This window comes from Procambarus clarkii, chromosome 80 (assembly GCF_040958095.1).
Source record: "Procambarus clarkii isolate CNS0578487 chromosome 80, FALCON_Pclarkii_2.0, whole genome shotgun sequence".
In the NCBI taxonomy this organism is placed as follows: domain Eukaryota; kingdom Metazoa; phylum Arthropoda; class Malacostraca; order Decapoda; family Cambaridae; genus Procambarus; species Procambarus clarkii.
Genome location: NC_091229.1, coordinates 16,955,291 through 16,977,586, shown reverse-complemented (window position 1 = coordinate 16,977,586; position 22,296 = coordinate 16,955,291). Strand labels below are relative to the sequence as shown.

Here is a 22,296-nt window from a genome sequence, read left to right as displayed (position 1 = left end):
GTCAAACTCCCAGATAACTATTTACTGCTAGTTGAACAAAAGCTTCAGGTGAAATTAATTGCTTATTTGTTTCTGCCTCATCCATAAATCGAACCCGGGTTCGTGGTCTGTGACTCCCGAACGCTACCCGCTCAGCCGCGAGACGTGTGTGTGTGTGTGTGTGGAAATTTCAGTCTTACCTTAAAGCTGGCTGGACAGTTGAAAGAGAATATGTTCGAAGAGCGGCGCGCCTGCACAAGTTTTGCGCAATGTATTATTTCGAGTTCATCAGCGGGGAAGGCAAATGAGCTCGAAATTTCATTGGCATTCCAGAATAATATCAAGAGATATGAGGGATTGAGGACAAGGTGCTTCGAGGAATACCTCAATAATCACTTGGGTTGGAAACACTGGATTATTTCTGGATTGCTCGACCTGTCACGTTGGGTGGAGGTCAAGGCGCCTCCAGAACAGCTTCGATTATCATTTGTCGTAAAGAACTGGACTCTTCCTGGATTGCCTCAAATGTCACGAAGGGTAAAGGCCATGGTGTTTCCAGGATTAAGTTAGTAATTATTGGGGGGGGGGTAGAGAACTGGACTTCCTGGATTACTTCAACTGTCATGAAGGGTAAAGGCCATGGTGTTTCCAGGATTAAGTTAGTAATTATTGGGGGGAGGGGGGTAGAGAACTGGACTTCCTGGATTACTTCAACTGTCATGAAGGGTAAAGGCCATGGTGTTTCCAGAAAACCCACCGTTATCGCTGGAATGAAGGCAGGGCTGGATTATCAAGGGGCCACAGTTTGCCGAGTGCCCTGGGCCCACGAAGGTCTAGGGAACCTACGAAATTTGAAAATGTAATATATGTTTTCACAGTGGTGAAACATATTAGCTTTTATGTTCCAGTAGGGTAAATTTAAATAATCAATAAATTTGACAGGAGAAATATAGATTTGCAATTAATCTAAATGTTTTAAATGTTAATTTAGTGTCTGTTCGGTTAGTGGTTACACATTCTTTCATTCTTTAAACATGACCTACTCTAGTAATTAGTAGCCATCATTGATTGAACACAAGTCACAAGAATAACCACAAATCAATAAATAGTCAACTTTATTATTAGACAGATTGCAAAAACAAAAGTAGTTGTATTAATCCCCAAAATAATAAGCAACTCAATATAAACTTAAACCCTATCAGTGAATATTATTGACTACAAAGCACACTTTCCGACTCTTGGCTGCTTCCCAACAAACACATACCACAGCCAAAAGTTATTATTGCGCTTTAACAATTTAATAACAATGTTATGGAGTTGTGTTAGCTCTGTTCACTTTTCAATAATATATAAAAAAAAGTCCAAACTTTAACATAATTTCTCACTATAATGACTTATACCAGTGACGATAAGGCGACGCTAACAGTTTGTAATATAGGGTGTGGGAGTCTTATAGGCAAGACGGGGTCGGCCCCAATGCCACACTATAAGAATTATCGGCATCTATAGCAAACCTCACTGAGGTTTTCATGAAAACTTTGAAATCGGTTGTTGATCATATAGTGATATGGTGTAAACTTTTATGCTTCTAACTACTTTCTTCCTGTCAGTTTTAAGAAGAGTAATCAAGTTACAGAAATATATGGTAAAAACCTTTAGTGATTATGGAAGGATTTAATTTCTACAACGTTTCATTCTACTCTGGAACATCTTCAGGTAAGAAATTAAAAAATAAGGTCAAATTTGGAGTTAAATACACATGTGAAAAGGGAGAGGTTGTATGGGGTGAGGTTAGGGATAGGGAGGGGTGCAATCAAACATTTGGCAAAGTATTCTTACTCCAGTCTAGAACTCCGCATTCTAAGCCAACCTTGGCTGGGAGAATTCGGTAGAGATGTAGTCGTTATCCGGGGAAGTTTGGGGAGATCTGGATCTGAGTGTCGGCAGTCTCCAAGTCTTAACTCTGTATTTTTAAAGTACAGGTAGGTTTTTTTTTCTTATTAGTATAGCTTCCAGGACTTGCAATCTTCTTTGGTCAGTGGTAGATTCCAGGATTTTTGCATTACCGACTAGCATCTTCTTAGTGAGTGTTATGTTCACTTTGCATAGGCTTTCTGGGGCACCAGCTTGCAGATGGCAGGTCAGTCTTCTCGAAAGCTTTGTAGTGGCCATACCAATGTAAGTAGATCGAAGGTGACATCCTACATCGGGGCATGCAAATTGCTACACCACGTTTGCTCTTTGTAGAGGGCTGTATTGTTTATTGGGACTGTTCTTAAGTATTAAATCATTAACTGTTGTAATATGGGGCGTGGAGGTGTCTAGGGAATTATAGATTGGGATGGAGTGAGGGTGAGGGCGATGAAGTGGGAGTGTAAGGGGGAGGACAGATATTGGTGGGGTCAGGGGGGGGGGGCCACGAGGGATGATGGGGGCTTGGCAAAGGTGTCAAGGGGAATGATGTGGGGGGGGGGGGAGTGTGATATCAGGAGGAAGATGGAAGTGTGGGCAGGGGGAAATATGGGTTCAAGGGGATGATGGAGGTCGAGGTAGTGAGGGTCAGAACCTCACACAGGGCAGGGGAGCTGCCTCAAAGTGAGGGGTTCAGCCTTGTGCTTCACTGACGCTCTACGAAGCATGGTGGGTGACACACCTTATTCCGATATCTTGCAGTTTACCTTTGTTTTATTTTAGCTCTCTTGTATTTTACTTCTGTATTTTACCTTTTGTGTTTTACTTCTCTTGTATTTTACTTCTGTTAATTTAATACAAGAGGTTAAATACGAAAAGTGTTGATAATCGATTCTAGTTAAAGAAAAATTTCCATTAACAGTTATATGAAGTAAAAACTGGAAGCATTACTTGAAATAAAGATGACAATAACAAAATTTAACAGTACTGATTAATAATAGAATTATGAAAGTAAATTAATGTACATATTAATTAAGTGTTAAATTTAAGAGGCTTCATCTTTTGGCAAAATTTGATATTAAGTCAATGATAGTAGGCAGGATTGTAGCGTGTTGCCTGAAGCCCGGTCCATCATGTTTAGGGATAATTAGGAGACTACGGAGTCAAGATATACGAGTGGTGCCATCTAGGGGCAGAAAAGGACACCATCAGCTGGTCAAGAGCAGCCCAAAGGGCTGGTGGTTGTTGTTGTAAATTAATTTAAGGGGCGACGACGATCGTGGGATCGGACGCCTCCCGGCGTACCCGTAAAGGGTTAATCACAAAGCCTAATGGCGAAACGAATGACGCGTATAACCGGAAACTAATATGCCTCGCGGCCAATAAACGCACAGACAGACAGATGACTGGGGAGCCCCAGGAGTCCCTCAGGGTGACAAGCACCGGCCCCGCCCCACACAGAGAACACTGGGTAGTAAAGATAAAAATTCGGCCCCCAACTAAAACGCAAAAAATATCTATTGCCCTCCGGCAGAGTAGAAGCCAGCCGCCCACCACGTCTGAGTGAACATCAGGAGCCCACCACGTCTGATTGAACATCAGAAGCTCTCCGAGACCCACCAACTCTCGACACCTCTCGGCCAAGCCGCGCCGGACACCGTCATTCCGTCGGGAGAACCAGTAAGAAAACGTTCAAAATCTATCAACAATCCTGTGACCCAAGGCGATATGTGCGCCAGGCGTCGTAACAATCCGGACCGTTGAATAGGAATGCCAAACGCCAGAATCAAAACCAAAATCGCGAAATAGAACGTGATCCAGGGGCTCCCATGCGGAAGAGGTGTCCAGGCGTCCGCTCGTCGTCAAGGTTGAACCAGGAGTCCCCATGACGCTGGTTGTTATGTTGAAGTTCGCCTTCCCGCGCTCGTATTCCATTGGTTGAAACTCTTTGTTGACATTATCCTGAACAGCCAATTACACGAAATTATCAGCTGAAAGCTCCTACCATTTAATTACATAATTTGGTGTTTTTAACAGCTCAACCCTGTTTATGACTGTTTCTTCATCCCAGATTCATTACAAATATATACACATCATCGAAAGCTAATACAAAATTATATATATATATATAATTTATATATATGTATAAATGTACATATATATTATGTATATATATATATATAAATATATATATATATATATATATATATATATATATATATATATATATATATATACATATATATATATATATATATATATATATATATATATATATATATATATATATATATATATATATAACTGAAAACTCACACCCCAGAAGTGACTCGAACCCATACTGCCAGGAGCAACGCAACTGGCATGTACAGGGACGCCTTAATCCGCTTGACCAATATAGAAGCATCAAAACATATGGACCAATAGGCTTTCTACAATCACTTCCATTTCAATTCCCATTGTTTCGTGTTCTGTCTTGTGTTGATGAAATTAATACCCTATTAAATACCACCTCACCCCATCCACCTCACTCAAATGTAGATATAAACAAATCGGAAATATGTAAGTTCTATTCAGTTGTGTATGTGTAAAGTCTTTGAAAATGTAATAAGTTTTACGAAACGCGCTCAAGTGTCGCGTCAGACTTGAAATAAAAATGAATTTTGGAGAATTGATTTTTGAATTACCTCCAACAGTGAAAAGAAATGTACGAAAGATTGAGAAAATTCGTGTTAGAATTATTAATCTTACATTTTCGGTCATATTTAATAATATATGTCTACAGGAAAGACTGCTACCAAAATATACTAATATATATATATATATATATATATATATATATATATATATATATATATATATATATATATATATATATATATATATATATATATATATATATATATATATATATATATATATATGTGTGTGTATATCACGAAAATAAACACGTGATTAAGAATGTGACAATGTCAGACCACGGAGGAAAAAATGAAACAGGAAATTTCCTTAGGTACTTTCGTATATTAAATACATCTTCAGAAGGTGACCTTCTGAAGATGTATTTAATATACGAAAGTACTTACGGAAATTTCCTGTTTCATTTTTCCTCCGTGGTCTGACATTGTCATATATATATATATATATATATATATATATATATATATATATATATATATATATATATATATATATATATATATATATATATATATATATATATATATATATATATATATATATATGGAACCTAATCTTGTAATTCCACTAATTGTAATCTTTACTTAAAATATGCTCTGTTAAATACACTTTTTCTGCTTGAATAATAAACGTGGTTTAGAGAAAGACATTATTTTGAGTTTACTTGTATATTTTACATTTTCACATTGAGAGAGTGAGACAAGAAGTTATCAGGAATGTGGCGGACTTGACACAAAGTGATCAACCATAAAAGCCTCCTCGTCCATATCCACCACCGAAACCTCCGAAGCCACCACCGAAGCGACCGAAGCCACCACCGAAGCCTCCACCAAATCCTCTACCAAAGTAACCGGGATCGGCTTCAGGGTCAGCAGCGGGCTCAGGGTCAGCTTCAGCACTCCTCTTTCCACGGAATCCTCCATATCCTCCATATCCTCCGTAGCCACCACCGAAGCCTCTACCGAATCCTCCACCGAAGCCTCTACCGAATCCTCCACCGAAACCTCCCCTGAAGCCGGGTTCGGCATCTGGGGAAGGCTCAGCGCTTGTGGCCGCCAGGCACATGGCAGCCAGGAATGCTACAACGATCTGGTGGAGGAATACAAATATTAAATTATTTCTCTAGTTTATATGTGAGAGTATCATAGAAATACAAGTCATAGTCTAGATTTGACAAAAATATTTACTCTGATCATTTCACCAGAGATAGCGAGATGTATTCTAATTTGTTTGTACAAGCGTGTACCAATGCTTAAGATATTATTGATCAAGAGTGTATGGAAGGCCAGCTAGTTGGAATATGCTAAGATGTGACTGTTATAGTATAAATTTACATCCAGACATAGAGAAATTCTCGTGAATAAATTACCCAACTGAAGACCAAAGTTACAGACAGGAAAATGAGAACACAATTTTAAAATTATGACCAAATCATATGTCAGTTAAAAAAAAATGACTACGTTTCGGTCCGTAAGGCTCCAGGACGGACCGAAACGTCGTCGTTTCTTCATTTTCTGATGTGTGGTTTGGTCATTATATCATCAGCCATATTTTTGTCACTCATCGCCTGTACAATATGAAAACATTAAAAATATAACTGTATGAATCACAAATAAATTGTTGGCAGATATGTGGGAAAAATGTATACTCTGTGACAATTACTATAGAACTTTCCTCAAATGTATCAAAAATACAAATATATTATTTGGAAGAACATTAGTATAAATTCAATGTCTACCGATTTTCAAAGTATTAAATAATATGCTTGAATAACTTAATTTTTTCTCCTTACGCGAGGGTTCACAATATAAAAATATATACCCAATAACTTATAAATGTAAGAAGTTATGACATAATGTTTCTGTGTATAGGAGTGCAGCAAGGGGTAACTCACCATGGTCTTCATAGCTCTGCTGTGTCTTGGTCGACTGTGTTGAGGTGGAGGCAGCGCGGCCTTATATACCTCTCACCAAAACGTCCCGCCCACCCTGGGAGAACTCCAGGTTTTCCGTGACTAGGACAAGTTTTTGTTCTCCCTTTTGCGTATATTCCGGAACGTTTGAGTCCTTTTCATTTTGGCTAGGCGTAAGGTGCTATACATCTTGGTTGAGCTAAAGACTTAAGTGCTTTACATCTTGGTTGAGCGTATGGTTTAATTGGTTTACATCCTGGTTGAGCGTAAGGTTTAAGTACTTTATTTTACTTCAGGTTTAGGGGCTATCAAACCGGTTTGGTTGTTCTGCAACTAACACACAATATTCAAAAGGTTCAATTAGACTGATATGCTTATTGAGTTGTATCTGGGTGCCTATTTGAACTAATTAAATTATTGTCAATCTTTACCTACGAAGTTAAATACGTCTAGTAATTACGCATCCACTGTTGGATGAGGCCTATAATGGTAGCCTTGCTAAGGAAACATGCTCCTGAAAAACAGACTTGATTCCTTCTAGTCACGCTCACCCATATACTAACTACAGCTAACAGGACAAGCTTGACAAAGTGTGTACATTACCTGTCACCTTACCAATTTATTTATAAACTTGTAAACTCACAAGACAAGAGAAACAAGTTTATAACATTGTTTATAGCACATGTTAAAGAAGTTTATAACACCGTAACATTGTGGATTTATGATTAGTTTATATGTGTGTGTGCTGTTAGAATGGAATGAGTACAAGGAATTAACTAACATGAAGACACCATATCTCTCCAGCTTTAAGTTCCAGCTTAAGGTGCAAGGCTCATTTTAACTGGCATTGACTCACTCTGCCACAGCCTAACATTTGAACTCATCTCCCGCCAAACACACACCGAAACTACGACGTTGGTACAACGTTCGAACAAGTTTAAACACCTCCTAACCAGTTATAACAACTAATATAGCAAGTTGTAACAACGTTCTAATACGTCATAAACACGTTAAGCCAAGATGTAACAACTTGATTACAAGTTGTAACAAGTGGAAAATAGAGACAGTTTCGGTTTGTGTTTCCAGGGCTGTGTACTGACAACAATACCTCACTATGAAAGTACAATGAGCAGCCTCACTGTAACTGATTCACTCATATATTAAACTGACTCTCTCTGAAACTAGTTCAGTTGTCACACCTTGATATTAATATAATTTTATCAGTAGGACAGTCCGTCTTCATCAAAAAAGGCCATATGCTTGTTAATCTAGCCTCTGTGTATGGATGAAAAACTCTTTACACACTACTCACACCTGATGACGGATTTGTCTTTTTCTTGAACAGTGCTTCGTTCACGTCCTCTGCTGGAATCACACCTCGAAATGTTTCGTCCACGAACTGAAAATGTCAGTCTTGCCAGCAGAACCTAACTACATAACCTAAGTTAGGACTAATTATTCAACTCATTCTAGTACACAAATTCATTAACTTATATACGCAGTATTTTAAAACTTATGAAAGAGTCTTTGGATTTAGCCTTGTTTTTATGAATCTAGCGTGATGAGACGCTGCAACCCATCCTCATCCACAGATGCCAAAAGTGATTCCATGCAGCCGCCAAACCAGTTTTTCAGTAAAAAACGATTTACTCGCGACTGAGAATTACCTATCCTCAGACCAGACTCGCTAAATTGGAGGCCGTCCATCCCCCCACCCCTCTATTCACTACATTTAAAATATTGTGTATAAAAAATTGATTTGTTTTCATATATAAGTTAATATATATATACTATTTCTACAAGCTTTGCTCTTCTTGTCTCATCTCCTTCTTTTGGGTCCAAGAATTCTCAGTCGATTTGGACATTATTGAAGTGTTCCATTACTAGGAGTTTTGCTGTAAGCTATGGACTGTCACGCTCTGGGGAATATATAAGCATGCTCTGTTCGAAATTTTCGTCTTGCCTCGATCTTCTGTGTTTTTTTCACTCTCTCACCATCCAATGAAATGATTCCAACAATGCAGTCTCTACAGTTCCTTGCCACTTCCAAAGATATCTCTTCAAAGATCCAGGTTCTCTTCACCAACTGTGCCACACCACCTCCGCCTCTCTGAAGTCTTTCACTTCTCTTAACCTGGTATTCCCTCGGGAACACTGAATTATTAATCAAACCATTTAGTTTGGTTTCTACTAATGCTATTGCATCATATTCTGTTTTCTCAGTACTTCCCTTGGGTTCATACTTTATTTGAGTAAATTAGCACTGTTGTAAGTGTGTGTGTGTGTGTGTGTGTGTGTGTGTGTGTGTGTGTGTGTGTGTGTGTGTGTGTGTGTGTGTGTGTGTGTGAGTGTGTGTGTGTGTGTGTGTGTGTGTGTGTGTGTGTGTGTGTGTGTGTGTGTGTGTGTGTGTGTGTGTGTGTGTGTGTGTGTGTGTGTGTATTTACTAGTTGTGTTTACTAGTTGTGTTTTGCGGGGGTTGAGCTTTGCTGTGTGTGTGTGTGTGTGTGTGTGTGTGTGTGTGTGTGTGTGTGTGTGTGTGTGTGTGTGTGTGTGTGTGTGTGTGTGTGTGTACTCTGAGTGTGTGTATGTGTGAGTACTCTGAGCGTGTGTGTGTACTCTGAGTGTGTGTGTGTGTGTGTGTGTACTCTGAGTGTGTGTGTGTGTGAGTACTCTGAGTGTGTGTGTGCGTGTGTGTGTGTGTGTGTGTGTGTGTACTCTGAGTGTGTGTGTGTGTGTGAGTATTCTGAGTGTGTGTGTGTGTGTGTGTGTGTGTGTGTGTGTACTCTGAGTGTGTGTGTGTGTGTGTGTGTATACTCACCTGTTTGAACTCACCTATTTGTGCTTGCAGGATCGAGCATTGACTCTTGGATCCCGCCTTTGCAGCTATCGGTTGTTTACAGCAATGACTCCTGTCCCATTTCCCTATCATAAAATCATTTTCCCTATCATTCCACACACACACATATCTGTGTGTGTGTGTGTGTGTACTCTGAGTGTGTGTATGTGTGAGTACTCTGAGTGTGTGTGTGTGTGTGTGTGTGTGTGTGTGTGTGTGTGTGTGTGTGTGTGTGTGTGTGTGTGTGTGTGTGTACTCACCTAGTTGTACTCACCTAGTTGTGTCTGCAGGATCGAGCATTGACTCTTGGATCCCGCCTTTCGAGCATCGGTTGTTTACAGCAAAGACTCCTGTCCTATTTCCCTATCATACCTGGTTTTAAAATTATGAATAGTATTTGCTTCCACAACCTGTTCCTGAAGTGCATTCCATTTCCCCACTACTCTCACGCTAAAAGAAAACTTCCTAACATCTCTGTGACTCATCTGAGTTTCAAGCTTCCATCCATGTCCTCTCGTTCTGTTACTATTCCGTGTGAACATTTCGTCTATGTCCACTCTGTCAATTCCTCTGAGTATCTTATACGTTCCTATCATGTCCCCCCTCTCCCTTCTTCTTTCTAGTGTCGTAAGGCACAGTTCCCTCAGGCGCTCTTCATACCCCATCCCTCGTAGCTCTGGGACGAGTCTCGTTGCAAACCTCTGAACCTTTTCCAGTTTCATTATATGCTTCTTCAGATGGGGACTCCATGATGAGGCGGCATACTCTAAGACTGGCCTTACGTAGGCAGTGTAAAGCGCCTTAAATGCCTCCTTACTTAGGTTTCTGAATGATGTTCTAACTTTTGCCAGTGTAGAGTACGCTGCTGTCGTTATCCTATTAATATGTGCCTCAGGAGATAGATTAGGTGTTACGTCCACCCCCAGGTCTCTTTCACGCGTCGTTACAGGTAGGCTGTTCCCCTTCATTGTGTACTGTCCCTTTGGTCTCCTATCTCCTAGTCCCATTTCCATAACTTTACATTTGCTCGTGTTGAATTCTAGTAGCCATTTCTCTGACCATCTCTGCAATCTGTTCAGGTCCTCTTGGAGGATCCTGCAATCCTCATCTGTCACAACTCTTCTCATCAACTTTGCATCATCCGCAAACATCGACATGTAGGACTCTACGCCTGTAAACATGTCGTTAACATATACAAGAAATAGAATTGGTCCCAGCACCGATCCTTGTGGTACTCCACTTGTTACTGTTCGCCAGTCCGACTTCTCGCCCCTTACCGTAACTCTTTGGCTCCTTCCTGTTAGGTAGTTCCTTATCCATTCTAGGACCTTTCCCCCCGCCCCCGCCTGCCTCTCGAGCTTGAACAGCAGTCTCATGTGCGGTACTGTATCAAAGGCTTTTTGGCAGTCCAGAAATATGCAGTCTGCCCAACCATCTCTGTCCTGTCTTATCCTCGTTATTTTATCATAGAATTCCAGAAGGTTTGTTAGGCATGATTTCCCTGTCCAGAACCCATGTTGATGTTTGTTCACAAATCTAATGTTCTCCAGGTGTGCAACCAGTCGCAGCCTAATTATTCTTTCCAGTATTTTACAGGGGATGCTTGTCAGTGATACAGGTCTGTAGTTAAGTGCCTCCTCCCTATCTCCTTTCTTGAAGATCGGCACGACATTTGCCTTCTTCCAGCAACTGGGCAATTCTCCTGACATAAGTGACTCATTAAAGATCATTGCCAGAGGCACGCTGAGGGCCTGTGCTGCTTCTTTTAGTATCCACGGTGATACTTTGTCTGGTCCAACTGCTTTAGTTGCATCTAGAGTTGTCAACTGTTTCATTACCTCCTCTGCTGTCACCTCTATATCTGATAGTCTTTCATCTAGGGTAACCCCTTCCAACAATGGGAGCTGCTCAGGCTCGGTAGTGAACACTCCATGGAAACTGGCATTCAGTGCCTCGCAGATTTCCTTGTCACTTTCAGTATATGCCCCCTCTGTCTTCCTTAGTCTTGTCACTTGGTCGTTCACCGACATTTTTCTTCTTATATGACTGTGTAGTAACTTAGGTTGTTTTTTCGCTTTGATTGCAATATCGTTCTCATAGTCCCTTTCCGATGTTCGTCTTATGTTAATGTAATCGTTCCTAGCTCTGTTGTATCTGCTTCTGTTGTCCTCTGTTCTTTGTCTTCTGTACTTCCTCCACTCCCGTCTGCTGGCCATTTTTGCTTCCTGACACTGTCTATTAAACCATGGGTTATTATATTCCTTCTTATTTTTTCCCTTTACCGTTGGTATAAATCTCTCTTCGGCCTCCTGGCATTTCTGTATGACTAGGTCCATCATATCTTGGACTGTTTTTCCTCTAATTTCTTCCTCCCACTGCACTTCACCCAGATAGTCCCTTATCCTCATATAGTCCCCTTTCCTGTAGTCAGCTCTCCTTTCCCAGATCTCTTGTCCCATCGTCATAAGTTTGAATTCCATCATGTAGTCAAAGACTAGGACACAATGGTCACTGGCCCCTAGAGGTATTTCATGCTCTAAATTCTCGATATCTTCTACGTTCTGGGTGAAAATCAGGTCTAATAGGCTCGGTGCATCTCCTCCTCTTTCCCTTGTGTCTTCCTTCACATGTTGTGTCAGGAAATTTCTGTCTATAACATCTACTAATTTTGCTCCCCACGTTTCGTCCCCTCCATGGGGATTCCTTGATTCCCAATTTATCTCTCCATGATTTAGGTCCCCCATGATCAGCAGCTTCGCTCTCATTCTGTGGGCTAGTGTTGCTGCCTTCTGCAGTTCATCTATACATGCTTTGTTGTTGTCATCATACTCCTGCCTGGGTCTTCTACTGTTTGGTGGGGGATTGTAGATTACCAGGATCACAATCTTCCTCCCATCTACTGTCAGAGTTCCATGTATGAAGCTTGTGCACTCATTGGTAACTCGATTTCCCAGGTCTTCAAACTTCCATTTCCGCTTTATTAGGAGTGCTACTCCCCCTCCCTGTCTCTGTGTCCTCTCTTTTCGTATCACCTGGTACCCTTCAGGAAAGATTGCATCTGAGATCATGTCATTAATTTTAGTTTCCACAATTGCAACTATGTCAGGATCTGCTTCACTCACTCTTTCTTTTATCTCTTCTGCTTTATTAGATACCCCATCAGCATTGGTGTACCAAACCTTGAGATTCTTCATGGAAACTCTTGTACCAGAGTTCTCCCTTTCTCTGGGGGTCTGGGGGGATCTGGGGGATGTCTGGGGGGTGACTGGGGGCAGAGGGGATCTGGGGGATCTGGGGGGTGTCTGGGGGATGACTGGGGGCGGGGAGGGTCCGGGGGATGTCCGGGGGGATCCGGGGGGTGTCTGTGTGTGTGTGTGTGTGTGTGTGTGTGTGTGTATGTGTGTGTGTGTGTGTGTGTGTGTGTGTGTGTGTGTGTGTGTGTGTGTGTGTGTGTGTGTGTGTGTGTGTGTGTGTGTGTGTGTGTGTGTGTGTGTGTGTGTGTGTGTGTGAGTGCGTGTGTGTCCATGACCTCGAGTGGAATTTGAATCCCTCATCCGTCGTGGGACATGCCAAGGGGATACGTAAGAAAAATTTCCATGAGTTACTAAGCTGCACAACTCCGTACTTCCCCACCACTCGACCTCAACACACCCATACACACACACACTCAGAGTACACACACATACACACACACACACACACACACACACACACACACACACACACACACACACACACACACACACACACACACACACACACACACACACACACACACACACACACACACACACACACACACACACACACACACAGATGTATGTGTAGAATGTCCACTTCATCTCAAGACACGTCTATGTATGCTATGGAGAGCTTACTATGGAGAGTTTACATAGAGAGCCTCTATGTATGGTATGGAGAGAGTTGAGAGTTGAGTTGGGAAGACGGGACACCACGAGCGTAGCTCTCATCCTGTAACTTCACTTAGGTAATTACACACACACAGATGCAACAGAGCTAGGAACGATTACATTAACATAAGACGAACATCGGAAAGGAGCTATGAGAACGATATTGCGATCAAAGCGAAAAAGCAACCTAAATTACTACACAGCAATATAAGAAGAAAAATGTCGGTGAACGACCAAGTGACAAGACTATAGAAAACAGAGGAGGCATATACTGAAAGTGACAAGGAAATCCGCAAGGCACTGAATGCCAGTTTCCATGGAGTGTTCACAACCGAGCCTGAGCAGCTCCCATTGTTAGAAGAGATTACCCTAGATGAAAGACTATCAGATATAGAGTTGACAGCAGAGGAGATAATGAAATAGTTGACAACCCTGGATGCAAATAAATAGATACTAAATAGATACTAAAATATGCAGTGCAAGCCCTCAGCGTGCCTCTGGTAATGATCTTTAATGAGGCACTTATGTCGGGAAAATTGCCCAGTTGCTGGAAGAAGGCAAATGTCGTACCGATTTTCAAGAAAGGAGAATGAGGAGGCACTTAACTAAAGACCTGTATCACTGACAAGCATCCCCTGTAAAATACTGGAAAGAATAATTAGGCTACGACTGGTTGCACACCTGGAGAACGTTTAGTTTGTGAACAAACATCAACATGGGTTCTGGAAAGGGAAATCGTGCCTAACAAACCTTTTGGTATTCTATGATAAAATAACGAGGATAAGGCAGGACAGAGAAGGTTGGGCAGACTGCATATTTCTGGACTGCCAAAAGGCCTTTGGTTACAGTACCGCACATGAGATTGGTATTCAAACTTGAGAGGCAGGCGGGAGTAAGCGAAAAGGCCCTAGCATGGGTAAGGAACTACCTAACAGGAAGGAGCCAGAGAGTTACGGTAAGGGGCGAGAAGTCGGGCTGGCGACCAGTAACGAGTGGAGTACCTCAAGGATCGGTGCTGGGACTAATTCTATTTCTAATATACCTTAATAACATGTTTACAAGAGTAGAATCCTACATGTCAATGTTCGCGGTTGATGCAAAGTTCACGAGAAGAGTTGTGATAGATGATGATTGTAGGATCCTCCAAGAGGACTTGAACATTTTGCAGAGATGGTCAGAGAAATGGCTACTGGAGTTCAACACGAGCAAATGTAAAGTTATGGAAATGGGATTAGGTGACAGGAGACCAAAGGGACAGTACACAATGAAGGGGAACTGCCTACCTGTGACGACTAGAGAAAGAGACCTGGGCGTGGACGTAACACCTATTCTAACTCCTGAGGCACATGTAAATAGGATATCGACAGCAGCGTACTCTACACTGGCAAAAGTTAGAACATCATTCAGAAACCTAAGTAAAGAGGCATTTAGGGCTCTTTACACTTGCCTACGTGAGGCCAGTCTTAGAGTTTGCCGCCTCATCATGGAGTCCCCATCTGAAGAAGCATATAAGGAAACTGGAAAAGGTTCAGAGGTTTACAACGAGACTCGTCCCAGAGTTACGAGGGATGTGATATGAGGAGCGCCTGAAGGAACTGTGCCTTACGATACTAGACAAAAAAGGGAGAGTGGGAACATGAGAGGAACGTATAAAATACTCAGGGGGATTGACAGAGTGGCCATAGACGAAATAATGTTCACACGAAATAGTAACAGAACGAGGGGACATGGGTGGAAGCTGGAAACTCAAATGAGTCACAGAGATGTTAGGAAGTTTTCTTTTAGCGTGAGAGTAGTGTAAAAATTAAATGCACTTAAGGAACAGGTTGTGGAAGCAAATACTATTCATAATTTTAAAACTAGGCATGATAGGGAAATAGGACCGGAGTCATTGCTGTAAACAACCGATGCTCGAAAGACGGGATCCAAGAGTCAGTGCTCGATCCTGCAGACACAAATAGGTGAGTACACAAATAGGTGAGTACACACACACACACTCATGCACACATCTGCCTGGAGTCCATATCTAGTTAAACACAAGACAAAGTTAGAGAAGATTCAGCGGTATGCCACCAGACTTGTCCCGGAACTGAGAGGTATGAACTTGAAGGAAAGACTGAAGGAGCTGAACCTCACGTCCTTGGAAGACAGAAGAGTGAGGGGGAGACATGATAACCACCTGCAAAATTCTCAGGGAAATTGACAGGGGAAGACAAACTATTTAGCACGGGTGAAACACAAATAAGGGGACACAGATCGAAACTGAGCACCCAAATGAGCCACAGAGACAATGATTTTTTCAGTGTCAGAGTAGTTAACAGGTGGAATGCATTAGGCAGTGATGTGGTGGAGGCAGACTCCATGCACAGTTTCAAATGTAGATATGATAGAGCCCAGTAGTTTCAGGAATCTGTTCACCAGTAGAGTCGGGACCAAAGAGCCAGAGCTCAATCCCCGCAAGCACAACTAGGTGAGTACACACACACACACACCGAGCAACTGTTACAGAGGAACAACGCATTATATCAACAATCCCGTAAACAGTGAAGAAGTAAACTCAGTTGTAAACCCACATGACGAACTCGAAGAGGTAAAGCGCAGCATGCAAGTAAACCACAATAAGAGCCAAATAAACCAACCAGTACTCTTGATCTGCCACAACGTACAAAAATACAAAGTACTAACCCAAGTAACCTACCTAACCTAACCTAATCTAATCTACCGATGAATAGAAAACGGATATTTATGAGTCGTTACTTCTCATAGTACTCTATATTGTGTGCGTTGTTGATCATAACGTTCAAAATTAGAGCCATTAGTTGAGAGGATGGAGTGAATACAACAGATTAAAATATCTCTCTCTAGCCTTCAATGTCAGCCAGCCACTAATCAACCCCTAACACATTACCAAAATCACTAACTCATCCAAAGTGGTCAAACCACTACTCTTCGCTACCCGTCTCTAAGGTCACATCCCTAACCTTACACAAGATTTCATGGGTTCTCCTCCTCCCACCTCCTCCTTAACAAATTCTTTGGTATCAATTCGAGACAAAATTAATATCAGAAACAGTATAAACTGATGGTTCCCTAGTCCCTACCATCAATGGTTCTCCAATATTGTAGCTGGAAGGGTAGGTAGTCTTCTTGATAATGAGTGATTGCTTATATTTTGAGTGGGGGGATCTATATATATTACTGGGCCAAATATGTTTACATATTTATAAATATGTGTACATATTTATTAACAAATTTTACTACCCTTTACACATATGTGTACATATCTCCAGACTTGAAACATTTATTGTAAGTTTGTTAACTTTATCGTTCTAAACTTTTTATCGTTCTTAACTCTTTTTGTCCTAAAGACTCTTTAGTACAAAACTGTAATATTCTTATATCTGAAGGTAGACAGATTTGCAACTGAATTATTAATGATGATAATGGAGTGTGGACAACTCCTGAGGTTGACAAAGAGTTTAGACTATTCATGTCAATTCCAGGATGCCAGGGGCTGATCGTAGGAGCAGCTGACAATTTTCATACACAACTTTATGTGTATGATACAAGCTGACACAATCTGAGGAATGTATCAGCTTGTTTAGACACTTGAATACAAGAATACATTTGATAGGTTAATGATGTCAGGGAAGTTAAACAGTTAGTGCCGGACTTAGTGGTTCAAAATGGTTCCTTTTGTTCTGAAATTATATTATTCTTAACATTTTCTTGTGGGCTCCCTAAATTTACGTATGTATGGGATGGAACACTATTGACAATTGCAGATTGCATAGTGAGAAGAGAAGAGATCATAATAGACTAGGACCATAATACACTAGGACCATAATACATTAGGACCATAATACACTAGGACCATAATACACTAGGATCATAACACACTAGGACCATAATAGACTAGGACCATAATACTCTACGACCATAATACATCAGGATCATAATACTCTACGACCATAATACACTAGGATCATAACACACTAGGACCATAATACTCTACGACCATAATACATTAGGACCATAATACACTAGGACCATAACACACTAGGACCATAATACACTAGGACCATAATACATGAGGACCATAACACACTAGGACCATAACACACTAGGACCATAATACACTGACATTAAAACATAAAACACTCCTATAATTGTGTATAGTACCCCGCACATTAGGGGAGCAGCTTCGCCGGTAAGAGAGTCAAACGAGGTTTCCAGTTTACTATTTTGTCGAGAAGACCTCAGCGGAATGGGTGTGGTGATACCATGTACGACTCGTCTGTTGTTCCCCGGGAAATTACTCTCACGTCTGCGTAGTAGCTAACTACAAGGCATGATATGCAGACGAGGGACGTAAAGAGACAATGCCTTAAAGGTCGGGGTTCGATTTCAGGTTGAAGCAGAAACGATTGAGCGGTATTTATTTCACCTGATGCCGCTGTTCACGAAGAAGTAAAAAGGTACTTGGGAGTTAGACAACTTCTACTATTACAAACTCTTGCACATGAGTATCAACTAGAAGTTCCCTACCAAGCCAACAAAAATGACCTACACAACCTGTTGCTGGATTACTATTTAGAGCAAGGTAAGATAGACTCTGAAACTCATGAAACTTACTATATTGCAGATAAAACTGATTTGGCAACGATGAAACTCAAACTAGAGCTGGCCAAGATTGAACGTGAGCAGCAAAGGGAAGCCCGCGAACAACAAAGGGAAGCCCTCGAACAACAAGAACGAGCTGCTGCCATACGAAGGGAAGAACACGAACAAGAAATCGCCCACAAGGAACGTGAACTCGCCCTCCAGGAACGTGAGGTTGCAATGCTCCAGGAGCGGGAACGCGTACAGCTTGAAACAAAACGACGCGAGTTGGAGATGCAACGTGAACATGACAAGCAACAAGCGTCTCTGGCTCTAGAGTGTCGTCAACGGGAATACACGTTGGAAACTTCACACCTCGCTCAACGCCAACAAGCTACTGCCAATCTTCCCGTCAGTTTTAATATATCACATGCAAGTAAGTTAATGCCATCCTTTGTAGAAGCAGAAGTTGATGTGTTTTTCACCACCTTTGAAACCCTTGCTAATCAACTCAGTTGGCCTGTCGACCAATGGGCCACACTTCTCAGAGTCCATCTTACAGGTAGAGCTGCAGTCACACTCAGTACTTTGGCGTCTGAGAATGACTACCACACTCTGAAACAAGCAGTGTTGGACGCCTACCTACTTTCCACCGAAAGTTATAGAAGGAAATTCCGTGACCACCTGAAGGCAAGTACCACTACCTTCCTTGAGTTTGCTAACACGAAACGGAGGTATTTCATGAAATGGCTGGAAGCAGCACATGTCTCTACTTTTACAGAACTCGTCAACCTGATGCTTGTTGAAGAATTCTTGAGACGTGTGCCGCCTCTACTTAGCAGATAAAGAAGAAACCGACTACCTGAAGTGTGCTAAGTCGGCTGACACTTACAGCCTCATCCACCGGCTGACACCCGAACCATCCTCCAGTAAGAAGTCGTGGTACAGTTACGAGAAGGTGAGCCCCGATCAAGCTGGTTCACAACTGTACTGCAAGTATTGTAGACTCTATGGACATACCATAGACAAGTGTGGTAAGTCTCAATACAAGGGAACCACTGACCAACAAAAACCCAAACCAACTCCTCCTAAGTCCGGTAAGCCTGTGATGAATGTTGGTGTTAATGTTAATGATCTTTCTCTTTTCAGTAACCACCTGTATACTGGAACTGTCTCTGCCAACGGTTCAAATCCGGAGGGACGTTTCAAATTGAAGATCTTGAGGGACACAGCGGCTCTACAATCGATCATCTTGAAGTCGGCTGTGCTCAACATCACCTACACCGGAGAAACTGTCTTCATCACTGACCTCACTGCTACCACTCCATACCCTCTCGCCAGAGTCCACCTGGATTGTCCCTACGTGAACGGGGAAGTCCAAGTCGCCGTCAGGGAAAAGCCTTTTCCCATGCCTGGAGTGCAACTTCTCCTAGGCAACGACTTGGCAGAAGACCTGCAACCGACCAACCTGATCGTCATGGACAAACCCCAGGTGTGTAACTCTGTGCCAATAAACCCTATTCTAGAGTATGTTCCAGCAGAGGTTCAAGAGAGTGATGAAGTTTCTCCTCCGGTTCTGGTGACCACCCGTGCACAAGCCGCACGTCCACAGCCAGCTGACTCTACTGGTACCGCTGTCCCTCAAGACCCTCAGAAACTACCCCCGCATCTGACCAAGTTGGAGTTCCGTAAGTTGCAGAGGGAAGATCTTACTTTAACACCATTGTTTTTCCAGGCTGAGACTCAACCCGACAGTATTCCTGGGTTCTTCCTAGAGAACGACTTACTCTACCGCAGATATAGACCCAGTAAACTGAAGGAGGAGGACGATTGGGCCAACATCGAACAACTTGTGATTCCCACCAGCCTGCGGCCCACTATTCTACACCTGGCCCACGGAGCATTCTCCCACTACGGCTTCAACAAGACTTACCATGGAATTCGTCAAGACTACTACTGGCCAGGTATGGTAAATAACGTCAAACAGTACGTAAAACAGTGTCATACATGTCAGATGGCAGGCAAACCGAACATCTCCATTCCCAGAGCGCCACTGATTCCCATACAGGTGCCTGCGGAACCTTTCCACAGACTCATAATAGACTGTGTTGGTCCTTTACCTCGGACCAGTTCAGGTAACGCCTACATCCTAACCATCCTGTGTCCTACCACCAGATTTCCCATAGCAGTTCCAGTGAAGAACATCACGGCTGCTACGGTTATAAAACATCTATTGAAGATCTTCACTCAATACGGATTTCCCAGGGAGATTCAGAGCGACTGTGGTACCAACTTCACCAGTGATCTCTTCAAAAGGACACTGGAGGAGTTCAACATCAAACAGGTATTGTCCAGCCCCTATCATCCTGCTTCACAGGGTTCTCTTGAACGTAGTCATCAGACCATCAAAGCACTCTTGAAAAAGTTTTGTAGTGAAACCTCAAAGGATTGGGATAAGCAGATTGACCTTATAATGTGTATTTTCAGAAGTCTCCCCAATGAGTCCCTAGGAGTATCTCCTTATGAGATGCTCTACGGCCGTAAGTGCCGTACTCCCCTTAAGGCTTTCAAAGACTCTCTCAGAGATGCCACCTTCAGTGAGCATCAGAATGTGCCCCAGTTTCTTCAAAACCTTCAACACATTCTAGAGAGAGTCCACCGTTTTGCCCATGATAATCTATTGAAAGCCCAGGAGAAGATGAAAACTCATTACAACCAGACCAGCAAAGTACGAAAATTCAAGCCGGGAGACTTCATCCTTGCATATTTCCCTATCCCAGGTTCACCTTTACAAAACAGGTTTTCAGGACCCTACCGCGTCAAAGAGTGCAGGAATAATAACAACTACGTAATAGAGACTCCAGATAGGCGGCGGAAGACCCAGCTGTGCCACGTCAACCTCCTGAAGCAATATAATGGTACTCCTCCCACTGTCCTGACTAACTGTTCTGCCTTTACAGAACCCTACATCCACAGTGAGACCATCCCAGCTTCTCCTCCCGAAAGCACTGACAAGGAGTCAGCGCTTTCTAATTCCGAAATCCTTAATGATCTTCCCAAATGCTTTCAGGATAATAATCGTGCTCCTTTGCCCTCTTCTAATTCCACTCTCACCTCGTCAGATAAGCCCTTCATCATCCATGTCGACGCCAATGGTACCGACGTTGGTGGTGTCGTGATGCAGCAACGAGGCGAGAAGAATACACCTGTCAGCGACTACTGCTACAAGGAACTACGGAACAATTGGCAAGGAGCTACTCTTCCTCATCCTGAAGCTTCAGCACTTCACTCCACACCTGAAAAGTGCTCGGTCCACCATCAATACGGACCACACCACCCTACACCTCCTGCAGCACGCCCACTTCTCATCTCAACGTCTTCTACTATGGGCTTGCTAACTGCAGAAATTCAACCTGGAGACACGCTATACCAAGAGTCTGACAACATCTTAGCCGATGCCCTCTCCAGAGTTCATGAAGTAGAAGCGACTCCATCCATTACTCCACCACATAACGACGTACTTCTTCCAGAACCGCAGGCTTCGGGGGAGAGTTGTGACGATAATCTCCTTCAAGAGATTGAGCCTGCTCTTCCCTCCACAAATACGTCGCAACAAATATATAAAACTACTATGGAAGAAATGTCCAACAACGACAACAACACCAGCAAGGTTTGCCAGAGCGCAAAACGTATGCAGCCAGAGACACCTGCTCAGACTCAAACCGCCAAACTACCTGTCTTACTATCGGCTCCGCTGATTGGTCGCCGGTCTGGCTGCAACTGCACTCGCCCCCCCCCCCCATACTACTTGATGTCTGGGGTCGCCACGACCTCAGACCTCAGAATATTCAGTGCTTTCGCTGTTACCACTTCTCCCGGCTAGACGTACAGCTTTTGAATACGTGTACTGAGAGAGGTGATAGCTTAAAGCCAATTTTCCAGCACCTTACATATATTTTTGTATTGCACTTCTTGTTATTTTGTCTTAACGTAACTTTTCATTGTGTCATTTAATTATTCTTATTATTTTGATTGATTGATTTTATTATAAGAATTTGTTTGTCCCTTTTATTCATGTTTTGATTTATTTAACGTAATTAAAATTTCATTGTTAAAGTTTACTTGTGTTTTGTGTGTCTTCTCCTTACCTTACCACAGACGAAGTTCCAGTTTTTTCTATTTTTTTTTATAACTATGTGACGAGGCCATACCCCTAGCCTTATACAGCCGAACACCAACGCGTAACCGTCACAGGTGTGAGTGTTCAGTCATATATATATATATATATATATATATATATATATATATATATATATATATATATATATATATATATATATATATATATATATATATATATACATATCACTTCAACCAATCACACTTCAAGGCTCATGTCATGTTATCAGGTGAAGACCGAGGTATTTCCTGGGTCACCTTTCCAG

At 42.2% G+C, this 22,296-nt stretch overlaps 1 protein-coding gene across 1 annotated transcript; it reads right to left on the bottom strand.

The window, feature by feature from the left end:
- Window positions 1–5,239: 5,239 nt before the first annotated feature.
- LOC138357771 (keratin-associated protein 19-3-like) lies at window positions 5,240–6,640 on the bottom strand. The gene is made up of 2 exons (XM_069314820.1): window positions 6,485–6,640; window positions 5,240–5,679 (listed from the first exon to the last, which is right to left on the bottom strand). The coding sequence occupies exons 1-2, from the start codon at window positions 6,494–6,496 to the stop codon at window positions 5,332–5,334; spliced, it is 360 nt and encodes a 119-aa protein (XP_069170921.1). The 5' UTR covers window positions 6,497–6,640; the 3' UTR covers window positions 5,240–5,331.
- Between the last annotated feature and the right edge of the window lie 15,656 nt (window positions 6,641–22,296).